This window comes from Panthera onca, chromosome E3 (genome assembly GCF_046562875.1).
Source record: "Panthera onca isolate mPanOnc1 chromosome E3, mPanOnc1 haplotype 2, whole genome shotgun sequence".
Lineage (NCBI taxonomy): Eukaryota > Metazoa > Chordata > Mammalia > Carnivora > Felidae > Panthera > Panthera onca.
In genome coordinates, this window is record NC_138354.1 from 6,193,187 (window position 1) to 6,218,935 (window position 25,749).

Consider the following 25,749-nt stretch of genomic DNA (forward strand, 5'->3'; position numbering starts at 1 on the left):
AATTCATCTATTTATTTATTTTGGGGGTGGGACAGAGAGGGAGAGAGAGAGAATCTCAAGCAGGCTTCTCGCTCAGCCCAGAGCCCGGTCTGGGGCTCGATCTCACAACCGTGAGATCATGACCCGAGCCAATGTGAAGAGTCAGACACTGTGGGGTGGCCCAGTTGGTTCGGCGTCTGACTCTTGGTTTCGGCTCAGGTCATGATCTTGCAGTTTCATAAGTTCGAGCCCTGGGTTGAGCTTTGTGCTGGCGGTGTTGAGCCCGCTTGGGATTCTCTCCCTCTCCCTCTCCCTCTCTGCCCCTCTCCCATTCACGTGGTCTCCGTCTCTCTCAAAATAAATAAACAAACTTTAAAAAATTTTTGTAAATGAGTCAGATGATTAACTGAGTCACCCAGGCACCCCTCATTCATTTACATTTAAACTAATTACTGACCAGGGAGGACTTACTCTTGCCATTTTGTTACTTGTTTTCTGTGTCTTAGAGCTTTTCTCCCATTTACCCAGTTACTGCCTTCCTTTGTATTCAGTTGGTTTTTTGTTTGTTTTGTTTTTCTGTGGGGACATTTTAGTTCCTTCTCATTTGCTTTTGTGTATATCCTACAGATATTTTCTTTGTGGTTACCATGGGGATCACACTTAATACCTTAAAATTATTGCAATCTCATTTGAATTGATAGCAACTTCAACCATATACAAAAACTCTACTTTTTTATAGTTCTGCCCTCCATTTGTTGTTGATGTATCAAATCACATCCTTAAACATTGTATATCCACAAACATAGGTTTTACACACTTGGCTTTTAAGTCGTGTAGCAAATTAAAAGTCAAGTTACAAACCGAATCGCCATACTTGCCCATGTATTTAACCATTACTAGAGAACTTTATATGTTTGTATGGCTTTGATTACTGTCTAGCACCCTTTCATTCCAACATGAAGGCCTAAGCTGTTTCTTATAGGGCATCTCTAGTGGTGATGAATTCCTCTGGCTTTTATTTATCCGGAAATGTTTTAATTTCTTCCTCATTTTGTGAAGTTTTGCTGGATATAGAAAATTTGGCTGGCAGCTTGTTTGTTTTTGTTTTTGTTTTTCTCTCAGCACTTTAATCATACCACTCTTCCAGTCTCCATGGTTTCTGCTAGGAAGTCTGCTGATCATTTTGTTAGGGATCTCTCATACACGGTGAGCCACCCTTGCTGCTTTAGAAGATTAGGTCTTTGGTTTTCAACAGTTTAATTATAATGTGCCCCAGTAGAGGTGTCTTTGGGTTTATCCTCCTTACAGTCCTTGAGCCTCTTGGATTTATACATCCATGTCTGTCCTCAAATTTGGGAAGTTTTCAGCCATTATTTCTTCAAATAATTCTCTCTTTCTCTCTCTCCTCTCCTTCTGGGATTCTCATAGTGCCCATTTTGGCCCCCTTGATGGTATGCTAGACAACGGTTAACGCTTAGCCTTTCTTCACTTTTCTTCATTCTGTTTCTTTCTGCTTCTCTGAGTCAGTGATTTCAAATGACCTGTCTCCCAAGTTCACAGAATCTTTCCTCTGCCTGTTCAAGTCTGCCAGTGAACCCTCTAATGGATTTTTTTCAGTTTACTTACTATATTTTTCAGCTCCAGAATTTCTGTTCATGTACTATTCTCCTGATTTCCACTGCTTCTTTGCCCATGTTTCCCTTTAGCTCTTTGAGCATTTTTAAGACAGTTGCTTTATAGTCTTTGTCTTAGAAGCCTATGTTCGTAAGCTAATGTTAAGCCTTTGTCTTATACTGTTTCTTCAAGAACCATTTCTGGGTCTTTGGGTTTTTTTCCTTTATTTGAAGCATGGTTTATTTCTGCCTTGTGATATTTTGTTGAAAATTGGGCATTTGAAACATGTCCCAGTTTTCAGAGACTGGTTCTGTGCAGAGGAAGACTTTTGCTGTTCAGCACAACATGAGGGCTTAAAGGTGTGGGTTTTATCTGGGTGTGCATCATCCCGGGGCCTGTGTGTGTGCCTAATCCTTCCTGGATGCCTGGCTGCTTCTAAATGCCTTAATTTCCCAGAGGTGCCTGGATGGTCAGTCAGTTAGGCATCTGACTTGATCTCAGCTCAGGTCTTGATCTCATGGTCATGAGTTCAAGCCCTGCATTGGGTACCATGCTGGACTTTAAACAACGAATGGATCAATCAGTCAGTCAGTCAATGAATGAATCAATGAATCAGCGAATGACTTCATGTTCCTGAGAGTGCCACCCCTGTCTTCTCGAGCCTCAGGTGCCCTATCGTGTTCCTCAATCAGTAACCTTGTGCCGGGTGTCTGCAGACGGTCCTGTTGTGGGTTCCACAGGCCATGCCTGCTGCTGCTTGCTGCTTCCTCTGCTCTGAGATTTGAGCTCTGCTGCTTTTGACTGGGCTCCAAGTTAAGGGACCCAAAGATCAGCCCCTCAGACAACCCTTGACAGGCTGCTTTGCTCTCTGGTTTGTAAAAAAGGGGGACCCAGGACCTGGCTGCCACTTCCCCCAAATCGTGCTGTGCCACACCAGGGAGCACGTGGGGAAAGGGCGCGTGAAAACACCTTGAAATGTTCTATCATTTTGAATGTAGCTTTTTCTTGGCTGGGCATTTGCTTACTTGCTGTAGATTCCCAGAGCTCCCGCAAAGGTATTTCAGCTGGTCTCTGGTTCTTTGTCACATGTCGGGGGGCGGGGGGGGGGGGGGGAACGGGCCTGGAGCTTTCTAATCCTCCATCTTGCTGACGTCACTCTCTAGGCCTTTCATTTAAATTTGTTACTTTTATTTTATTTTTTTATTTTATTTTATTTTTAACATTTATTTATTTTTGAGACAGAGAGAGACAGAGCATGAGCAGGGGAGGGTCAGAGAGAGAGGGAGACACAGAATCCGAAACAGGCTCCAGGCTCCAAGCTGTCAGCCCAGAGCCCGACGCGAGGCTCGAACTCACGGACCGTGAGATCATGACCTGAGCCGAAGTCGGACGTCCAACCGACTGAGCCACCCAGGCGTCCCTAAATTTGTTACTTTTAAATTGAGGTATAATTTACAAAGGTGTAAATTAAAAATTAAAAAAAAAATTTTAACCATTTATTTATTTTTGAGAGACAGAGGGAGACAGAGCATGAGCGGGGGAGGGGCAGAGAAGGAGGGAGACGCAGAATCCGAAGCAGGCTCCAGGCTCCGAGCTGTCAGCACAGAGCCCAACATGGGGCTCGAACTCACTAACCGTGAGATCGTGATGTGAGCCAAAGTCAGACACTTAACTGACTGAGCCACCCAGGCGCCCCAAGGATTCACATATTTATAATGCACGTTTAGAAATCCTGTCCTGAGAATTCTAGTATTATGACACTATCATTTGAGCTATTAGGGAATCATGTAAGTAACAGTGATAAAACTGAAAGAGGAAAATGGTCAAAATTGCCTTAGAAATTAGTGCTTTATTTATAGATTAACAGACTTAGTAACAACAAAAATTCTATATTAATACTACCTTCAAATAGAATGAAGTGGAATCATTTAACTTTTAAGATTCGCATTTGAGTATTCTTCTGTTATTAATCATTATTTTGAGAAAAATTTTATCAAGATTCTAATTTGAACCCCACTATATATACTCTCTGAACTAAAAAAGCAAGGAGGCTAAAAGAGAAAAAAATTCAAAATTACTTGAGTGCAGAGATAAAGCTACCTAGGTAAGGTCCTGGACCGTCCGGTTGCTGCGTTAGAAGGCAAATCACCACCTCGGACCGTGTGGACAGAGGTGGAATCCAGCACCGGATGTAGACATTTCTATCGTCTGTGGAGTATGTGTTGGGCCAGCAAAGACCACTGGAGGAGAGTATCCCTGGAGGGCAGGATCCTCGTTTTCCTGAACGAAGGGAAGGACAGGTGCTCTTGGTCTCAGTCCCTGGGACCTCTTGTTCCTGGGTGACGCCTGAGTCGGAAGGGAAGTCCAGCATCTCAGCCAGCTGTTGTGGACAGACGAGTGTCTGTGCGTCTGGGCCTGGGTTCAGGAGGATGACGCACTCAGTGGAGGGTCTCTTGTCCAGCGGGCCTGAGCCTGTGGGGGACGTGGTTACACTTGGACCCTGCACCTTTACAACCCCACGTTCCTTCTTATTCCTGAGGAGTCTGGTTCCAGAGGATTCCCTGCTGGGCCTCATGAGCCCCTGCCAGATGCTTTGCCAGAAACATTAGAGACGTATGTTAGGCTTTTCATTTCTTCTGAGTAACTTTTGTCTGAAGTCTGCCTCACCTTCTTGTAAATTACTGTGTTTCCCTCATGGGAAATGAGCTGGCCTTGAGAGAGGCCATTGAGGATTTCTGACGCTTCCGGAAGAATTTTGGTCTCTTGACCTGGTTCCAGCTCTTCACATGTGTGTCTGATCTTCTAAATTGCTGCAGAAAGATTCTCCTTTCTCTTTACACAGGGAATTTATTCTTGATTAAATGGTCAGTGGAGATTCATTTCTTCTTGCAGTTTCTGCTGGAACTCCTAACTTTCACTATCTGTGACTTTATTTAGGGAATCATAAAAGAAAACGGAAAGTTTAAAAAAAAATTTTAATGTTTATTTTTGAAAGAGAGAGGGAGAGAGTGTGAGCAGGGGAGGGACAGAGAGAGAAGGAAACACAGAATCTGAAGCAGGCTCCAGGCTCTGAGCTGTCAACACAGAGCCCGAGGTGGGGCTCAAACCCACCAACCGCGAGAGCATGAGACTAGAGCTGAAGTCCGACGCTTCACCACCCAGGTGCCCCGAAACTGGGAAGTTTTTGGCATCCAGGTTCTATGCCCAGCACAAGCTTTCTTAGGTGATCACGAGTTAATGTAAGTTCTCTGTCTCTAGAATTAGAACCTGGTTCCTCTAGAAGCAGTGATTCGGACTACACCAGCCCCATCAGGTAAACACCAAGCCCATTTTGAATATTTTTCAAACCCTGGGGACGGGGGATGGGCAAAATGGGCGAAGGGGAGAGCTCGGAGGTACAGGCTCCGGTCTATGGAATGAGTAAGTCACAGGAATGAAAGGCACAGCACAGGGAGTATAGTCAGTGGTGCTGTGATCGCGTCATATGATGACAGGTGGTAACCACACTTGGGAGCACGGCATGACGTCTAGAGTTATCGAGTTCCTACGTTGTATACCTCAAACTAATGTAATATTGTGTCAACTATACTTCCACAAAAAAAATATTGTTTCAACCCCAGAAGATCCTATAACTCTCATATGTGAGTTATTATTGACACATTTTTAAATGATTGTGAACTTTTTTATGCAAGTTTATGAATTTTCATTTTTTCCAATTTTATTGAGACCCGACTGACACAGAACATTGTATTCATTCAAGGCATGCGACATAATGATTTGATGTGTGTATCCGTCACCGTGTTTTCGTGTGTGTGACTACAGTGAAGCATTCTCTGGGGATTTAAGAATTTTTTTAACTTTATTTTTGAGAGAGACCGCAAGCAAGTGGAGGGGCAGAGAGAGAGAGAATCCCAAGCAGGCTCCACACTGTCAGCGCAGAGCCCGGTGCGGGGCTCAAACTCATGAACCGTAAGATCATGACCCGAGCTGAAACCAAGAGTCTGACGCTTAACCAACTGAGCCACACCAGGCGCCCCTCTCTGGGGAGTTTAAATGTAACCTGTAAGAGCACTGGTGGTTTTATCTTTCCTTGCTACTCTAACACACACGTGGTTTTGTCTTTTCTCAAGGCTTGTGAAAGCATCTCACTGAGCCGCATCGGTCAGTTTCTTCCAAACCCCTCGTGACCTGCCTTCTGTGGGCTTTCCAGGTCCCGAAGGAGCCGTCCCACCCGCACCCCCCTCCCTCCGTGTCCTCTCCATGACACTGGCCAAGACTTCCTGGGGCTGAGCTGCAGGACAGGCTGGAGGTGGCCAGTGTCACTGGGGGAACTGAACCGGACTCCGGGCCCGTGAACCCTCTGGGTTTGTCTGACTCTTCGTTCGATGTGCTGACCCTTGTCTCTTCCAGCCCCTTTCCTGCTTCTGAAAGAGGCTTTCTGCTTCCTTGGAGAGGACACTGCTGAATCCGGGCGTTCCTGGGGCTCATTCCTCTGCTGGCTTTTGGAGGCCGTTTTGGTTGGAGTCCCCTCGCCACTGAGTGTGTTTGGGGGCGTCTTCCAACGACTGACGGCTCCATTGTTCCACATGCTGAGATTTCTCTTTGCTCAGTTCACCTCTGAAACTTGACATGAAGCCCAAGTACAGAGTGGGAGCTTTCCAGATCTTTATGAATGGCCTCCAGATTTGATTCATTTTTCTTGATTTCTCTTCTGGTCATCTGGCTTCCATTAACTTTGTTCCAAGGCCTCTAGACTCTTTGGGTGTAAAGCTGAGCTCCTCCGGGGAGGGCACCTTGTCCTGTCTACACAGAGCAGGCGTTCCGTGATGAACAATCAAGTATGACCCTCACTGTGGCCATCTCCCCCAGTGATCCGTCTCGGGTCCCCTGCCACCGTGTCACCACTGGGCACCATGACCAGCATGGCGACAAGCACTGCAGCCGTCGGGAGGCCACCGGGTGCTCCCCCGGCACCCACAGCATAGAGGAACCCCTGGGGCAGGTGGACAGGGCCCCGGGGGCCACAGGTGGTTCCTGGAGTTCGGGTCACCCCGGCCCTACCCGTCAGCGCAAGGGCTCAGGACACGTGTGTCTTATCACATGAGCCTGTGAGCCGCGGGGGCTGGCGTGCCAGCCAGGCCAGCACCCTTCCTTCCCTGCACCCATTCTGGGGCCCAAGGCCCTACCTGCCCTGCAGTGCGCACAGAAGACTCCTGCTCACGGGCCCCTCCTGGTTTGGGTCTGGCTTTGAATTGAGAGGCTTGTGGAAGGGGTTCTGGAGGGTCCCACACAAGTGACTGCACTACGGGTCCCTTAAAAGCCAGAGGGATATTCGGTGTTCATGTCTCAGGAATGTGAGGTCTGGCTGTGACCAAGGAAACCTGATTCTGAACCCACCCCACAAGTCCTTGATGCTGATGTCACAATGGGACTCCAGGGGGGCCGAGTGCTCCTCCCGGGGGCCGGATGGCTGGCGCTGGGCATCTGGGTCCCGGGAGGCTGAGCCCTGGCCAGCCCCCAAGCAGCTCCATGCAGGTTCCCTGAGAGGAAGCAGAGTCTCCCTGGCTGAGCTGCCAGGCCACAGGCGAGTCCGCCCCACATCCTTCCATTTCCGTGGGAACAGAGAGGGTGCCCTGCGGTGACATTTTCACAGCTCCTCTGCGTGTGGTGAGTGGAAAAGGGGGCAAAAGGAAGAGGGCAGTACAGGGGCACTGGGGTGGTCTTGGGGAGGTGCAGATACTTGGACAGGCCTGTGTCCGGCCCGCCCCTGCGTCCAGGCACCCCTCCCCCCCCCCCCCCACCCACCCAGCTCAAAGGTCACCTGGTGGCAGAGAGCACAGCCGTGGGAAGGCCGCTGGGGTGCAATCAGCTGCTGGCGCGGAGAAGGGCTCCCAGGGAGGGCAGCTGACGGGGCGAGTGTCAGCTGGGGAGCTTGCACAGCCCCGTACAGAAAATGAAAGAATGGTGGGGTGGGGTTTCTAGACCATATGCGGGCACAGAGTCTTCCCCAGGTCACCCGGCACTGCTCCTCTGTCCAGGGCTTGAGGCGGTTTGGATCTGGGGTCCCAGCCCTTGTGTGGAGACCAGGAGGTCTCTTCCAGGAGGAACAGGGCAGATGCCCCTCAGGGGTCTCTTCTGACAGGCTGTGGCTGCAGGTTTGAGGGTGGGCCCGTCCTGTTTCACTAAGCAAACAACTTGACTCTTAACATCTGTAATCACTCCCTCACCACCACCCAGACCAAGGAACCGTGCATCTCCAGGGGCCCAGAAGCCTCCTGCAGGCCCCTCTTGGACATCACCATCCTCAGACGGAAGGACTCTTCTGACACAGCATCACCTTACCCGAGTCATTTGTCAACGTTTTGAGAATCCTGTGTTGCTCTTTCGGAGGCTCAAGAATTAAGTAATCCCCCCAACGTCATATGGTTATGAACTGGAGCAGGATTCAAACTCAAGACTCTCCCAACCCCTCCTAATCCTTCCATCTCCTGGCCCAGGGCCCCAAAAGATGGTTGGAGACTCCGGTTCCCATCCAGCGCACTGGGGGGCAGGGAGCCCTTGCCAGAGTTCTCTGCATCCCCTGGGGAGCTGTTTTTTCTGTCAGCGGCTGCCCAGGTTCCCAGGACAGCTCCTGGCCAGATGGGGAGAAGCAGCAGCAGCCGGCCATCCTGTGCCCAAGGTGTGCGAGGGGAGCAAGATGCAGAAGGGTAAGACTCTCATGTGGAAAGCGTTGCTTCACATGAACATTATGACAGAACAGTATGATCCGTTATGACAGAGCTTGTCTGTGTGCAACATATTTCAATGGTGCACTACCCCTGGGAGAAAGATGATGTTTTCCCCATTTGACAAATGAGTAAACCAAGGCACAGGGTAGGTAACACGTTCAAGGTCAAATTACAAAGCCAGGATTCAATCCCATGTCTTGCCATTCTGCCTCTTGAGGGCATTTTGTATCTATCCATCTGTTTCTGACCATCAGGTAAGACAGGTGAGCTGTTATGTGGCCAAAAATAAGAATATCGGGGTGCTTGGGTGGCTTAGTCAGTTAAGCGTCCAACTCTTGATCTCAGCTCAGGCCTTGATCTCAGGATCTTGAGTTTAAGCCCTGCACTGGGCTCCGTGCTGGGCATGGAGCCAACTTGAAAAAGAATAAAAAATTGTCAATAGATACAGAAGTTATACAAAGGAACCAAAAGAAAATTCCAGCACTGCAAGGTGCAATAACTAAAATGAAAAATCCCCTAGGGGAGTTCAAAAACACATTTAAAGCAGAAGAAAGAATCAATGAATTTAAAGATAGGACAATTGAAACTGAGAAAAAAAGTGCACAGAACCAGAGTCCCATGGGACACCATTAAATAGAAAAACATAGATGGTGGGAATCCCAAAAGAACAGAGAGTAAGAAAGGAGTCAAAAGAATATTTGAAGAAACAATGACCAAAAACCTTCTCAGTTTGATGAAAGATATGAATCTACAACTATAAGAAGTTGGATAAATTCCAGATAGAACACATTCAAGGACATACCAAAGAATCTTGAAAGCAGCAAGAGAGGTGACTTTTCTCATACAAGGAATCCACAGAAGATGAGCAGATTCCTCATCAGACCTTGAAGGTCAGAAAGCAGAGGGTTGATTTATTCAAATTGATGAAAGAAGGTGCCAGAATTCTATATCCAGCAAAATTGCTCTTCAAAAGTGAGGGAGTTTGTTACCAACAGAACTGCTTTACAAACAATGCTAAAGGAGGCCCTTCCATTTGAGATGAAAGGATACAGTAAGTCAAAGCTGTAAGCAGAAATCAGACTCTCCAGTAAAAGTAAATACATGGGCAGTTATAAAAGCTATTATTATAATTTCGGTTTGTTAAGTCCACTTATTTTCTACAGGATTTAAAAGGCACATGCATTACAAAACCTAACTATAAACAGATGTAATTTGTGACATCAGTAACAGAAGGGGGAGACGGAGCCATTCAGGATCAGGGAGTTTTATGTGCTATTTAAGTTGGCATAAATTAGGTTGTTGTAACATTAGGATGTTAAGTGTCATCCCTGTGGTAACCACGAAGAAAATATCTATAGAATATACACAAAAGGAAATGAGAAGAGAATCAAAATGTCACTATAAAAAATCAAATGCAAAAGGCAGCAGTGGAGGAAGTGAGGGACAAAAAAAGCCATAAGGCACGTAAAAAACAATAAAATGGAAGAAACAAGTTCTTTCTTAGGAGTAACTAAATGCAAATGTATTCAACTCTCTAATCAAAAGGCAGAGATTGAAGATGGCCAAGTAGGAAGCTCCAGGCCTGTGCTACCCCCATGGAAACATTGAAAATAAATACATAAAAGGACCTACAGACTGACTAAAATAACTATGGGACCTCTGGAAATCATTCCAAAATCTACAGCAACCAGGCGAACGCCCAATCGAGAAAAAGCCATGGTCAAAATGGTAGGGGATTTTGTGGCAGTTTTACTTGCCTTTGCCTCAACCCTTCCTGGCACGACAATGTGTGGTTGGGAGGAAGCAGCCTCCTCCTGGCTTCCTCCCTTGTGCTGGAAGGAGGAGAGCAGAACTCATTGGCAATGTTCTGACCTGTCTGTGGACTGCCCAGGGGACTGGGGTTTCTGTTGTGCCTGACTTGGAGCTCAGACAGGGAAAGATGACCCATGGAGGGCTGGGGCACGCTCTCATGGGCAGAAGAATACAGTAACATCTAAGGTTCTGAGAAGAAGCTGGGGGGAGACTCTGGAAAATTAAGACTTTTGAAAAGCAGCCAGGTATATAGGCTGGGGATTGGAGGAAGTACAGGCCCAGGCGTAACACGTGCCCATAAAAGACCCAAGACTTAAGCCATTACCCTGGGTTGATCACAAGTCTTAGAACACACCCTGCAATTTAGTGAAGGTCTCCTGCCATTGTGCAAAGACTGGGCAGACAGGGCTGTTTTTTTCAAATGACTACTTTTCAACAAAGATCTCAAGGCATACAAAGAGACAGGAAAACAGGGCACAAAGAAACAAAATCTTTATCTCCAGAAACCACACAAACCATCCCTGAAGAAACATAGGTATCCGACTTACTAGAAAAGACTTCAACCAAATAACTGTTAAATATGCTCAAAGAGCTAAAGGAAATCAAAAAACTGATATATGGACAAAATGAGAATATCAAAAAGTTATGTATGTTATTAAGGGGCTCCTGAGTGGCTCAGTTGGTTGAGCATCTGATTCTTGATTCCAGCTCAGATCATGATCCCAGAATTGTGGGATTGAGCCCTGCATCAGGCTCTGTGCAGGGCATGGAACCGGCTGAGGATTCTCTCTCAAACAAAATAAAATATAAAATTAAAATTAAAATTAAATTAATAAAATCTTTTAAAAAATTCTGGAGCTGAAAAAATACAATAAAGGGATTCAACAGCAGACCTGAATAGTGAAAAGAATCTGTGAACCCAAAGACAGGTCATCTGAAATCACTGAAACAGAGGAGCAAAAAGGAAAAAAAAGTGAAGCAGGCCTAAGGGACTTATGGGACACCACCACACAGACAAACATATGCACTCTTGGACTCCCAAAAGGAGAAAGAGAAAGGGGCAGAGAACTTATCTGAAGAGGTAATGGACAAAAATTTCTCAAATTTGAGTAAAGAAATTAATATACAACTTGAAGAAACTCAACAGACTTCGACAGATAAATCCTGAGACACGCACAGCAAACACTGAAAGACAGGAGGGCAAGATGGAAATTTTACATTACAGTAATCGGACTCTAGAACAACCAGGTAGGTCAGTAAGGAAAGAGAGGACTTGAACAACACAACAGACCAACTGGACGTAACCAACATATATACAACATCCAACAACAGCAAAATATGCATTTCCCTCAAGTGCACGTGGAACATTCTCCATGATAAATGACATTCTGTGAGGCCACGAACCAAGTTTCAAAAAATTTAAAAAGACAAAGCATATAAAATATTTGCTCTTCCCACAATGTACTGAAGCTAGAAACCAATAACGGAAGGAAAATTCATAAGTATGTGAAAGCCAAGCAATAAATACATCGCAAGGGAAATTAGAACCCATCTTGAGACAAATGACTGTGAAAACACAGCATACCCGAACTGAAAACAGTGCTAAGAAGGAAACTTAGAGCCATAAATGCTTACATTAAAAAAGAAGAAGGGCCTTAAATCAACAACTTACTTTATCCCTTATGGAACTTGGAAAAGGAGGAAGGCTAAGCTCAAAGCCAGCAGTAGGAAGGAAACAACATTACAGCAGAGAGAAAATAGAGAACAGAAAACAATAGAGAAAGCCAATATAAAGCCAAGAGGTGGTTCTTCCAAAAAAACAAAAACAAAAAAACGACACAATGGCAAACCTTTAGCTAGATGCCTGCAGTGGGAGAAGAGGACAAGGACTCAATGACACAAGAGGGCATCTTACTGCAAATTTACAGAAATAAGGGTTATAACAGAGCTCTGTGAATAACTATATGCCAACAAAATGGTTAACCTAGAAGAAATGGACAAATTTCTAGAAACACACAACCTACGGAGACTAAATCATGAAGACATATCAAGTCTGGATAGACCTATAACTAGTAAGGAGATTGAATCAGTAATCAAATACCTCCCGACAAAGAAAAGCCCAGGACCCAATGGCCTCATCAGCGAATTCTACCGGACATTTAAGGAATCAACACCAATCTTCCTCATACTCTTCCAAAAAAAGGAGGGAATGCTTCCTAACTCATTCTAGAAGGCCGGCATCACCCTGATACCAAAGCTAGATGAAGACACTACAAGAAAACTATTGGTCAGTATCCCTCATGAATATGGATGCAAAAAATCCCCAACAAAACATGAGCAAGTCGAATCCAACAATAGAATAAAAGTTTTATACACATCATGACAAAAGAGGATTCCTAGGATGCAAGAATCACTCAGTATACACAAATCGATTTAATACTCCATATTAACAGAACGGAAGGGAAAGTAAATACTCTCAACTGACACAGCAAAACCACTTGACAAAATTCAATACCTTTTCATGTTAAAAACACCCAACAAACTAGCAATACTAGGAAAATAACTCAACACGATGAAAACCGTATATGAAAAATCCCACAGCTAACATCATACTCAAAGGTGAAAGACTGACAGTTTTTCCTTTAAGGTCAGGACAAGACCAGATGTCTACTCACATTGCCTCTATTCAAGATAGTACTGGAAGTGCTAGCCAGAACAATTAGGCAAGAAAAAGAAAGAAAAGGCATCCAAATTCAAATGGAAGAAATAAAACTGTTTGCAAACAATGCAATCTTATATGTAGACAACATTAAGATTACACACACATCATTAAATTAGCAAAGTTGAAGCCTAGAAAGCCAACACACCAAAATCAGTTGTGTTTCTAGACACTAACAATGAAGAATCTGGAAAGAAAATTAACAATTCCATTTAAAATAGCATCAAAAAGAATGCAATACTTAGGAATAAACTTAACCAAGGAGGCTAAAGACTTACGCACTGAGAGCTGCGGAACACTGCTGAGAGAAATCCGACCGCAAAGATGTTACTCTGTAATGCCTTTTCTGGGTATCATGGCTGGGTCAAGTCAACAAAGAAAATGATCCCACCAAGTGTCCATCAAATCAACGGAAAAACACAATGTGGTACATTCCTACAGTGGCATGCCATTCAGCCATAAAAAGGAGTGAATTTTGATAGATGCTTCAACATGGGTAGACCTTGAAAATGTTACGCTAAGTGAAATAAGACACGGAAAGACCAATATTTTATGATTCTACTTACATGAAGTACCTAGAATAGGCAGGTTCACAGAGACCAAGTAGGACAGGTGTCGGGGGAAGGAGGAGCAGCAGTTACTGGTTAGTGGGTCTAGGTTCTAGTTTGGGAGGATGAAAAAGTTTGGGTACATTGGCAGTGATACAATATTGTGAGTGTTTTAATGCCACCGAGGTAGACCTTAACCAGTGGATACACTGACAGATACTACGTGTAGCTTACCACAATAAAAATATCCAAAAAAGAAAAATAAAAATGCAAACCAACAAACATGACCAGCATGTGAGGAACCAGTCAACAGCTTCAAAAACTTCTCGATCCCACAAGTTTCTGCTTTTGGTAGAGCACTTTCAACTGCCTGCCGTGTTTTTTCGGTTCCTTCTACAATTCTGAAGTCTGTCCTTTTTCCCTAGAAGGCCCTTGTCAGTATTTCAAGCCACTGACTTTCTTTTTTGCGGGACTGGAGAGAAAAAAAAGGAATCTCATCTCCACACCAAAGTATCAGACACCAAAAAAATGTAAAGTCGTGAGTTTATTGCATATGTAACAAAATGAACCTGACCTCCTGGGTCCAGCCTGCTGTACAATCACTGTTTGTTTTTGTGTTTCCAGCTGGTTCCATAACCACATTAAATAGAACTAGTATTTCTTTAAATACTTTTGATTTTGACATAAAACGGAACATTAGTGTACAATTTTCACAAAATAAATCAGCAATAAAAACAGTGGGAAGAATAACAAGGATAGCAGCAATACTTAAAAACAAGACATTACAAAATAAATTAAAAAATACATTATAAAGTGGTTGAGAAACAAAAATAAACAAATTTTAAAAATTCATACTATGTTTCGGGAGGGCTGCCGTGCGGCACGCGCCTGGCTGCGGACGGGGCCGGGGGGACGGGGCGGGTTCTCTGCGGAAGGCCACTCCTGACAGCTCAGGGTGGAGGACCCCCTCACCTGAATTGGGACCACGCGGCCGAGCAAGCTTGGGGAGCACGGGACTCCTGGCGGGCAGAGTCTCCCCTCGGGGAGAGCTGCCCTGACTGTGTCCCCCAAGCAGCCCCTTTGTTTCTCCTTCCTACAGCGCTGGCAGAGCGGTGGTTTGCTGCATCCCTGAGGGTCGGCTGATGACCGCTGGTGAGGGCAAGCCTGCAAGTCGGGCCCCTGAAGCATCTGGGCCAAGGGGTGGGAAGGGGACGGCGGGGGCGGGGGATGTTGGGGATCACCAAGGGCCACAAATGAGAGCTCGTGGGAACAGGGTCCACGTGGACCCAAAGTGGAGTCATTGAGAGCTTTTACCCACTGTCTGCCACACTGCTCTTTCCGTGGTTCAAAAGGCCTAATCCAAGGTTCTAGAAGTGCAATGCTACTGACGGGCCTGTCTGGCGAGAGTAAACCAGGGCTCTGGAAAGTTCTGCTCTTTCAGGCCCCACTGTAACACACAGCTGACGAGGACGACTGATGAGGGAGGAAAGCCCCGCCTTACAGGCCAGTGCCGCCTGCTGGGCCCACGCCTGACACCCGCGGGCAGCATGGGGCTGGCAGGCGCGGGTTCTAAGGACTGTTCCTCCCGACAGCAGGAAGATCGTCTTACAGGAGCCACGTGCCACAGTCCCGCTAGACCCTCGTCTCCCCGCTCATTCCTGCAGCTCTGAGCCAAACCACAGGAACAATCCGTGGTTCCCCCGCTCGGTCTGGATGTGCCCTCAGCTCTCCGTGGAGGTCTCCTCCTCACACTGGGGGGTTGAGGGGCACCTTCGAGAGGAGGCCTCTGTGGGGGAAGGGCCATAGCCGACATTTCCTTACTCTAGCAGAGGAAGGTTACGAGGGAGGACTAGAGAGTCAGGGGGAGCCAGCTTCTAGAACGCCCTCTGAAGGACGATGGTAAACGAGCGAGACTCGGGGTAAGCCTGACAAGGGCAAGGCAGAACTTCTGACAGTCCAAGCCCATGATACGGCCTGGACTTCCTGAACGGATTTAATCTCTCCTCTGCAGCAGTCACCCTTGACATCTCTCTACCCTGGCACCTCCTCCGTAAGCGGCCAGACGCGCGCTCTCTCACAGCTCTTGGAACCCACAGCCGCTAGCCCACGGCCCACCGAACCAGGCGAACTTCTTGTTCCGAGGGAGGGTCTATCTCTCCCAGGGGTTCCCGAGCTCCCGCACGGCAGCCACAGAATGCTTCGGGGCAAGCTGAAGAACCACACGGCAAGACCCACAAGGGTGAGCTCGCCTCCAAACCCCCCTAGCTCCGGAGGTATCCGTGACAAAAAGAGAGTCACCCGAAAGCCTTCCAGACCCACCTCAGACCTGCAGCTGGATCCCAACGCTTAACTCCGAAACCAACGGCAGACTTCCAACAGTGAAATGTCTTCCTGATGAATTACCCCGCATTTGCCCCCCACCCCCCCACCAAACAAAACAACAACAAAAAACCAAACAGGACGATTGGCTGCTGCCCTTCACGGAAGTTCATCGCAAATCAAACCACCTTGTTCAAATACTGTTGAACTTCTGTGCAAATTGGAAAACGGTGTTGGAAACTCAGGGTCCAGGCTTGCTTTGGCCTTGCTCATCACGTGAGGACGTCTGGGCGAGCGAACTGAGTAGTAGTGATTGTTCGCGTCTCCACCCGACACTCGGGAAACGAGCAGAATGAGCCAGGGTGAAGGGTCCCCTCCACCGGCAGGTTTGCGTTCGTGCCCTACTCTTCGTAAAACCGTAACTCGGGGTGGATTTAAGTCAGTGGGGTGGCCCGTTCCCTCTCTCCCTGTGAGGCTACTTTGCACCAGGCCAGCAGCTACAACAGCAGAATTCTGTTAGTTCAGCTCTTAGCAACTTCCGCACAACACTTGGTTAGTATTCAAGTGACCCAGCCGACCCTCCTCGACATACACGTGGTGGGGGAGCCGCAGCCCGGGACTGGCCGCATGGATCTGAGGCTGGTTTGGTGTGTTCTTTTATAAGCTCTGTTACGTGGTATTTTCACTGGAAAAATATCTCAAGCTAGATAGATAATGTGGCAAAAGGGACTCTTAAAAGGAAAGATCATTTTTCTCTATGCAAGTTTTTTCAGCCAGGATCCCCTGAAAAATACCCCAGGCCTCCAGCAAAAGCTGCCCCAGTTCCTTTACTTTTCCAAAAGGGAAGCACACTTTGGATGCAAGCTTCCTGCTGGGGCAGAATTCCAATGAACAATACGGTTATTTTTCAGTTAGAAATCTGCTTCCCAGAGCAGGCTGCTAGGGTGTGACTGGAATTTGAGCTGCAGAACTTGAAAAGGGACCTCAGGACTGTCTGGAGACAGAAGAGCTACCGGTTACAAACCCTCAGTAAGCCAAGCTCAGTTCCAGAACTTGTGGGTCGATCCTCCTATAAAGACCACAGGGCAGTGAGCCTATCACCAACCATGTGGGTTACAGCCGCTGCAGGGTATCCTGTGTGACCGAAGCCAAATGCTAAACCTGGCTGCATTTTATTGGATGGGCGATGGAAGGGGGGGGAGGGTAGGGGGCGGGGATCACTGTCAGAAAGGAGGAAAATATGGGTGGGAGCCGCCAACCAAAGTCCCCCCACCCCCCTCGCTCCCCCAACGAAAAGGAGGGGAGAAAACCCTTTCCCTCGGGTCATCTAGGGTTCCCGGGCCTCAGCCAGCTTCGCAGGAGGCGCACAGAAAGCTTGCTTTTGGTCTGGTGGTCGTGAGCTAGAATCTGTTGCCTTTGGTTGCTCTCTTCACTCCACGGCAAACCCGCAAGTCTCCTCCACGGCCGTCAAAAGCTTCTCGTAGAGCTTCTCGTACGACTCGTAAGGTGGAATGTCGATCCGATTAAAGCTGGAAGAGGACAAAAGAGCGACAGAGTCACTGCTGGGGCCATCTGGACCTAGGCCCTGGTTCGAGGACAAGGGCAGGCGGGAGCAGAGCATTCAGGGCCTCGAGCTAGCGGCGTGTGAGTATACAGGCGGATGGGGCCAAGCATCTCATCGCCCAGCTGGGGTGGGGGGTACAGGCAAGTTTTCCACTCCCCCCTCGTGCTTTTCTGTTTCGAAAGCAAAGATTTTTCATGGAACACAGAACAAAATAAGTCCTAAGATCTTGAAAGCCAAAATTAAACCGATTACTATGTCCTGGTTATATCAGGACAAAGATCCTTCCTGATGCAGTGGTGGTTGTCTTCTTCGCACGTGGACCACCGTAATCCAGACTGGCCGGCTGTCAGATCACCGCTGACAATCCACTGCCTGTCTGTGTAATCCTCCGTGACTTGACCTGAGACCAAATGGGGCAGTCTGGGATGTTTCCTGCAGAAACAAACTATTATCTCAAAACTAGTAAAACGTCAAATCTCTGATAGGAGGAGATGAATCAACATTTCCCTGGAGAAATTCTAGTGTTGTATTAAAAAAAAAAAAAAAGAAAGAAAGAAAAGGCATCCTTTAAGAAGGATATCCTCTCCTAATAAGTCAAAACATAGAAAATTCTGACCGAGATAGTGACCTACTGAATTACTAGCAGTCAAGCAGTTAAGGATGGTTTTTGTCAAGAAAGAACTGGGCTAAACCGTGTGATAGTTTTTTTCTTGAAGCTGGGACTTCAGCATCTGAGGACAGTTCTCACATCCATTTTATTCTAAACGTTCCACTATGAAAGGGCAGAGTCCTAGGGAAGAAAGCGGCTGCCGTGGGTCAACACGATGCTGTGTCTGTAACGGCCACGCGGGGCTGGGCGCCACAGCCTCGGTAGGGCCTTGGCCATGTAAGCACTTGAACCCACACCCCTGGGTTCCCAATCAGGAAGTTTCTGTTGCAATGTTACACATCTCTATGGCAAGGAACCGGCTCTCGCGAACTAGACACGCTGGTCTTTTTGATACGTGGTTTCTGAGACAAAGCGTACGTAAGTGACTTGATTTTTAAACCGCAAGGGAAAATCATCTGCTACAGGTATGAGTGATGTTAAAATTTAGGAAAGTTAAGAAGTTTTCAATGTGCAAGATGCACCCATCACCAAGTTCCAAGAAGGAAAACACAGGAAGCAAAGACTGGGAACTCCGGATTGAAAATGACAGCTCCCCCGCAGGGAGGTACGTGTGTGCACACGCGCGGCCCAGCAAAGGCAAGGCTGGAGCTGCCGAGTGCCAGCCGCCGTTAATCACATCTCACGACAAAACCGGTTTCACGAAAGAGACTTCTGATAACCCTCCTGTGACACACTGCCAAGCACTCATCCCACCTGACACTGGTTCCACGGCCAGGTGTCCTGGGGCGCAGGTAAAGGAAGCACGGGGAGTCACGCGCGGGGTGGCAGGCACAGGGACAGGCTCCCCGCGATGCCACAGCGAGGTCCTTACCAGGTGTGGGCCTTCGGAAGGTTGTCTGTGTTGGCATCAATCAGGTGGATGGTGAAGAGCCGGGGCCCTGCCGCGCCTGTAGAACCTTACGAGACAACATTCTAGTTAATGCACTTCAGAGGCGGGCCCCGGGCCCCACTGCCAACCACACCCTCGGCCCGATGCCCGGGCAGGTCGTCCTGCCGGACGGTCGTGGGCTTCACGCGGCGGCATAGCCTGCACCTGGGTTAGGACACGCTGACCGTCCAGCGACCTATCCCAGCCATTCTAGAAAATCGCAGGGGCAGAGACACGTGAGAGCTCTCCTCCTGGACCCTGGCCGTGGGCCCACTCAAGTGGGGATATTTGAAGGACAAAATCCTTAAATCACCAGCGACGGTTTTTCTTTTTTTTTAAACAAAATGTTTAGCAAGTGGGCCCGCCCCTGGCAGAGGACAGCAGGGTTATGACAAAAGCACGATACACGGTCATGAATCCCCCAGGCGGAGGGACGGTGGGAAAAGAAAAAGACACAAACACCTAGGACAACAGCCCAGGGGGATGGAAGTAGCTTCTGTCACTCAAAGAAGTCCTTCAAATCTGGAAAAGTCTACAGGGAATGTTCTCTACATGAAATACACCTGCTATCTCTAGGAACATGCAAAGGTCCATCTGCTACATTTTAACATACTAACATTCTTCACCTTTTTCCTTCTGGCTCTCAGGGTTACCAAAATCTGGATATCAGGTTTTTTATCAGCGTCGGAAGGGACCAGAGAGGGGATGGGTACCTACACCAGACAGCGGAGCCTCTCAGGCAGTGCCTCTGCATAGAGGAGGAAACCGAGGCTCAGGAAGGACCCCTGGAGCTCATGACCAACACGGCAGCAGGAGACTCCATCTCCTGTCACTCAGGCCGGGCCGCTCTCACCTCAGGGCTGCAGTGAGACGGCTGCTACCAGAAGACTCAGGAACGAATCCATGGTGTACTTTAGAACCTCTAATTTCTTTCCCCAAAGCCTTGCTGCTATTTGTACCCTCCCTCTGTCCCCCAGTTCTGTAGGGGTGGGGGAGGGACCGGCTCCATGGGGTCCTTCTTCGCTCAGGTCTCGCCCAACTCAGCCCTGGGCGGGCACCAGGCTGGCCAGCACCCGCCACAGCTGCGCGCCCCAGATGACGCCCCGCCTGCTGGGCACGTGGCCTGCAGGGACACCGAGAAAGGTGGGTTTGACAGGAAGCTGGGCTTTGTTGTGCTGAGATTCTCGCCCCCTTTGCGTCTACAGGTATTTCCTCTCAGCCTGGGCAGAGGCTAGCACCCCCAGAGCACTGTTGGCCCGGAGCACTGGGGGACCGGCAGAGAGAATGGCAACAAGAGGGCCCCCGGGGGTGGGGGTGGCCGCGGCCCCCAGCGTTCGCTACGAGAAAACACAGGCCGCGCCACTTCCTAGGAGACGTTTCAGGAAAACACCACCACGGCGGTCCAGCTCTTCCTGCCGTGGCCTGGCAGGGGACGTGCCTGGCGGAGACGCGTGGGGCCAGGAGCCCCGCCTCCACATCAGTCACCTTGCAAAGCCTTGAAGCCTTGGAGAGGGACCCGAGTGGACCCGGTCACGAACTGCAGCAGCCTGGCCCTCCTCTCCTCATCAAAGGTCTCCACGGCCTGCCAGAACCAGCGGACGATGTTGCTGTCGGCCACACAGTGCTTCAGCCGAGTGTTGGACTTCCAGTCGCTCACGTCGATCTTATCCAGGCCGCCTATGATCAGCTGCGAAGGCGTTTAGAGGCAAGTTATTTCTCAGATGTACAGACCGGGTCATGGCAGCCTCCCAGCTTCCCAGCGTCTGAAAGGAGGGAATTCGTGGCGTCCGAATAAACTAGCCAGAGACTCACACAAGCGGAGAGGGAGACGGGCCCACGCTCCCAACAGCGCCTTTTCTTACAACCAGGTCTGCTCTCCTCATCCGCGAGGAGTCAGTACCAAAGGGCCGACCGGCGAGACTGAAGGGGCTGACTGTAAAAATGGGGCCACCTCCCCGGGACCCCAGGGGCCGTCACAGCAGGGCTGGGAGGGGAGTGGTGTGCGAGTTTCTGCACCGGGTGGGAGGCCCACCCACAGCTGCTGCCCGCCCACGGAGGCGCCCCGCTGCGGCAGAAAGACAAGGATTTCAAAGCCGTGAGCCACTTGGCACGGACGTGGGTAAGGGATGAATGAGTCTCTATGTTCACACACGCGAAGCGGGACACGAGAAGACAATAACACTTTGTGCGGAGTCTAATAATAGCTAGAACAGAAACACAAAGTTGACGTGGTGGGAGAATCTGGTTATACGCGAGAGAATTTCCTCGATCCGAGGTAAATACGTGGGAGGGGTTTGGAAACCGCCACGGCTGGAGATCTTGAACATGAGGATAAGCCACAGGACACCCCAAACAATGTCCGGAGAATGATCTGGACTCGTTGCTGCCAAGCAGACACCTGTCCTTGTCATAAACAGGCTCAGACGCCCTCGACACCCCGCTCGCTCTAGGCCTGCTAGTCGGGAGCCCCGACAAACCCCCGGCCTTGCCGCGGGGACAGACAAGCCTCATTCTGCAGGCAGGTTGTAAAACAAGAAAACACCGATCTCATTTGCGCCCTTTAATGCCTCCTTGGCTGGGCCCGGTGAGCACGTACCTCTAGTTCCTTCTGGTCAAATGGCTTCAGTAAGTGCTGAGGAATGAGTTCATTAAACCCCTTCTGAAGAGCCAAGAACTGGGCTTCAATCCCCCGCATGAACCTCCAATTTACATACAACCTGAGAAACAAATTCACAAGTTGGAGGCAGCATCAAATGGTTCATGAAACAAAAAAAGTTTTCTCCACAGAAGGTTCTGACACCTGAACCTGGCAGCCTGCCTGCCGGGCCTCCCCTTGGGGCGGGAGGCGGGGGCGGAGGTGGGGGCAGACGGGACGAAACCCCCACCGGCCGACGTTGCCTAGCCTCAGTATCAGGTTAAAAATAAGTCAGCACAGGCCCTTACACATGCTGATGCTTCGCTAAAAATAGCTTAGGAATTAACCTGACCTGTTAGAGCAAGCGCCATAACTGAAAAGTAGACCTGAAAATAACACACAGGATACGTGAGAACACGCGCCAGTCTGGCAGCCTCCGCACACGCACACGCCCGCATGCTTCCAATTCCCCAGTGCGAGCGACTGGCCGTTTATTTGCCTGAAGAGGTAGGCGCCTGGGCGGCTCAGCTGGTTAAGGGTCCGACTCTTGATTTCAGCTCAGGACACCATCTTAGGGTTTGTGGGATCGAGCCCCACGTCAGACTCTGCACCGACAGCGCGGAGCCTGCTTGGGATTCTGTCTCTTCTCGCTCTGCCCGACCCCTGTCTGCTGTCTCTCTATCTCAAAGTAAACATTAAAGAAAAAAAGAAGAACAAACTACTGTGGAGTAGACTTCCTCAAGACTGATCTCAAGGAAACTTCTAGGCTTCTATTCTGTCCTGCGTTCACCACCTTCACACCCAGAATTGGGAGGTCACCTGCAATCCCTTCCCCAGCTTGGGCTCTGGAGTCATTATCCTCCCTTCAACGGGCCGGCTCTGGTGGCACTAGGGGCGCCTCTGTGCACAGCCCCCACCACTGAACCCGACCGTGGCTGAAAGTCTGTTCTGTTCCTGGGATTCTGGTCACAGGTGCCGGCAGGGAAGGGAAGCCTCCAACAGCCATGGAGCCTCGACAACCTAAATGTGAACCCAGCCTTGCCCAGATGGTCCCAGGCACCTGGATGTCCCCGCTGGCAACCTCCAAGGTTCCCCAGAACATTACCGGACATATTCTTTCTTGTTGTCCTCTGTGACAGGAACGTTGCGACCATTGGGTTTCAGTTCATGCTGAAGAATCCTCCCGAAAGCATTGTGTTCCACACAGAAAGTGTGGTCTAGCACAGGGGTGATATCGTTCTCTCTGTTGAAGTTAAGACACAAGATGGATGTCAGACCTCTGCCAGCATGCAGCAGCGAACAGAACCTTAGACGGAACATTCCGGGAGAAAGACGGCACTTCCTGTCCGTCACCCCAGAGCTGCGGGGGGGGGGGGGGAGAGAGGAAAACCTAGGGCCCAGAGCATGTGTGAGGGCAGGGGTGCGGGTACTGAAGGGGTACCACAGCTCCACTCTGCATGTGCCCGGACTCTGGGCTCCCACATTCATAGGGAGGTGATGGTAGCTCTCTCGTTCTGGGATTTTATGAGACACGGCGGCCTGACTGCCTTGTAAACTGAGTCTCCGAACAGAAGGATTCACGAAGAGGAAATGGGGTCAAAGGAAAAGCAACCTGCAGAAGACACACCTAGAAAATACTCGCAACCCCTCCTTTAAGGCAGCCTTTCCAAATGCATCCATTCAAACAAAGTAGCCCTTGGAAGTTCAAGTGGACTCCTCCGCCCCCCGCATTTGCTGAGACGCAAGCAGAGTAAACGATTTTGTACAGGATGGAGGCCCTAACCCCCCCGGACTACCCATTTCCAGCCGGGGCGCGTGAAGTGAGGCCGACCGGCGCTTGGGGTGCAGCTGGCCCCAGCTCCCCCTCTCGCTCTCCCCCTGCAGAGCCTGGATCTCTCCCTCTGTGAAATCGGCTCGTTCACAAGGACCCGCAACCCCCGCGGTTACCACGTGACTGTGCCGACAGCTTCCAAGAGAGTTCTAGGATAATTCTAAAACAAAGTCGACTAAATATAGTTTTTCCTGATACTTTCTCTTACTATCAAATACTCTGCCACTAATTTTGTGTTGCGTGCTTTTCCTCTCGAGATTCACTGGAGAGTCCAAAACAAAACCCGCCACCCACCTATCAGGCCTGGGGATTAATTTTGTGGCCAGACCTTAATAATTTGAGGAAGAAATTAGTCTATGAAGTGAAACTGGCCAAACGTCATGAAGGAAGAAAGTCAACTGAGTATTTCTTGTTAAATCCACTTTTATGTTTTTGGCTGTAAAACAGCATTTTCTTTAGTTCTCTTTCCTGACTTCACACCCATCCCTCGAAAACATTCACATGCACGCACACACGCACACAAAACAATTGTATTTGGTGGACAGTAAGATGGGTGAGGCATTTTCCATTAACTGAACAGTGAGTCGGTACTTACAGAATCCACACTAAGCTCTTATGGAGTTCTGGGTCCACCGACTCCAAATCAGAGAGCTGGATGGGTTTCCCCAGTAGCTGCTTATAGAAGGGAACCGTGAAGCCCCCGTTTATGTAGTGTCCGTGGAATACGGCGAGACCCATGATCCGACCCACAAAATGGAAATAAGACAGATGGTCCTGTAGGGGGCACCAGAGAACACATTTATTAGAAAAATGACCACCCAGGGTGGATACCTTGTGCTTTCTCCAAGCTTCTTGGGAGACCTGTCCCATGGGCAACCCAACACTGACTCAGTTGCTCACAGGTTGTGCTCACGATCAAAGGAAAGAAGGCTAGTTAGGTAGTCAAAATTCAGAGCATGCGTTTTGTATAGATCATCTGAACATTTTACATGCCCTTCGTTCAAACATGGCCTCAGAACTGCTACATCATTTGTGGTACTCAGCCTAAAAGGAAAATGCAGAACTCTTTGCTCAAAAATTAAGAATTTCAACATGGCAGCCACAGAGAATCAAACCAACACAGGCGCTTCTAAGTGCCAGGCGCCCAGGAGGCCGGCCCCCCGTTTTCCCCACTGCACTACAAACAGAGCAGGGGGCAATTCTCCCTGAGTCCCAGGAGAAAGCAGAAGAGAAGAAAATCTAAAGGAAATAAAACACTAAAGAGGAACATAGAGGAAAATAATGGACAACCCAAGTAACAGAATCATTCTAAAACCAGAGCTGTTCTGGTTTTTAACTGGGGAACCTCACATCTCTGCTTTCCAGGTGGAATTATAAGCAGAATTAATGAAAACCCCATTTCCATTTCCTGCTCTACCTTTCAGTGTCTATTTACCAGAGACTGAGTAAGTCCACAATGGATAAACCAAGGCCTGACACTGGACCTGGAAATCTAGTTAAAGAACTTTCCAATTCGCCCTCTCTTTATTCATGGGTACTTACGGGGTTGATCGAAGAATCCGGGTTGATTTGCAACATGTAAATGTTGTCCGTAGAATACTGGAAGAGTCCATAATACGGATTCAACATTTCATGGCACAATAAATAGAGCCACTCCCTAGGAACAACAAAATGACAACCATTTTATATGTGTGAAAATGTCCAGTTTAGGTCTTACCAAAAGGACCGACTCCCTGGGTCCTAGAAGGCCACACTGCGGGATAACCAGGCCCTGAGAGAAGGTGTAGATCGGGCAGATTAGTCTGAGGAAGTAACAACTTGCGTCCGGTCATCTGAGAAATGGCTTTTCTGGCCCAAACTCCCACGGGCTCCGAAGCCGAGGAAGAAGGGCGGTGGGCTTTACCCAGCACCACCTGCTATGGGCAGTGCTCTCAGCAGGGGGACTCATCAGCCTGCCAGAACCTCAGCTAAGGTGTTCTCTGGGACTCTGCAAAGACCAGATCTCAGGTGATGATGTCAATCGTGTGGTTCTAATGGACAAAAGAGCAATCAATAAAGAGCGGTCATATCCTTCTACTTATAAAGGGTGTGCGTGCACGCGCGTACGTACACAAAACAGGAAAGATCTATATGCAGAGCAGAGAGGAAGAGGAGGAGGAAGAGGATTTACACAGACACTTGGACAGTAGTTAACTTTAGAATCAGCATTCTGGGGGATCTTCAGTTTTCTTTTGCCTCTTGCTAGAGAGTTTTTACATTTCCGACAGGAACATGTTATTCACATTTAAGTCAGGAGAAAACAGTTTGCAGTCCAGGCAGACAGGGATTGAGAACGACTTTCACCCTTTATGACTTTTTTTTAAAAAAGAAGTTTTTTTAGCATTTATTTATTATCGAGGGACAGAGAGAGACAGAGCATGAGCATGGGGGGGGGGGGGGGGGGGCGGGCAGAGAGAGGAGGA

General features: G+C 48.6%; 1 protein-coding gene and 1 long non-coding RNA gene across 4 annotated transcripts in view; one reads left to right on the plus strand and one right to left on the minus strand.

The window, feature by feature from the left end:
• Window positions 1-6,566: 6,566 nt before the first annotated feature.
• Window positions 6,567-25,363, plus strand: LOC144614729 (uncharacterized). The gene is made up of 3 exons (XR_013552761.2): window positions 6,567-7,260; window positions 7,831-8,300; window positions 19,469-25,363. It is a non-coding gene; the product is annotated as an uncharacterized LOC144614729 (long non-coding RNA).
• The window catches only part of SMURF1 (SMAD specific E3 ubiquitin protein ligase 1), a 108,870-nt gene continuing 97,047 nt past the window's right edge, over window positions 13,927-25,749 (minus strand). For all 3 annotated transcript variants that reach the window (XM_078439713.2, XM_078439715.2, XM_060649494.3), the window contains exons 12-18: window positions 24,830-24,944; window positions 23,883-24,061; window positions 22,562-22,699; window positions 21,418-21,538; window positions 20,307-20,508; window positions 18,765-18,849; window positions 13,927-17,248 (exon numbers count right to left, since the gene is read on the minus strand). In XM_078439713.2, the coding sequence (XP_078295839.2) occupies window positions 17,149-17,248; window positions 18,765-18,849; window positions 20,307-20,508; window positions 21,418-21,538; window positions 22,562-22,699; window positions 23,883-24,061; window positions 24,830-24,944 (940 nt within the window). In that variant the 3' untranslated portion in view covers window positions 13,927-17,148. The remainder of the gene's footprint in view (window positions 17,249-18,764; window positions 18,850-20,306; window positions 20,509-21,417; window positions 21,539-22,561; window positions 22,700-23,882; window positions 24,062-24,829; window positions 24,945-25,749) is intronic.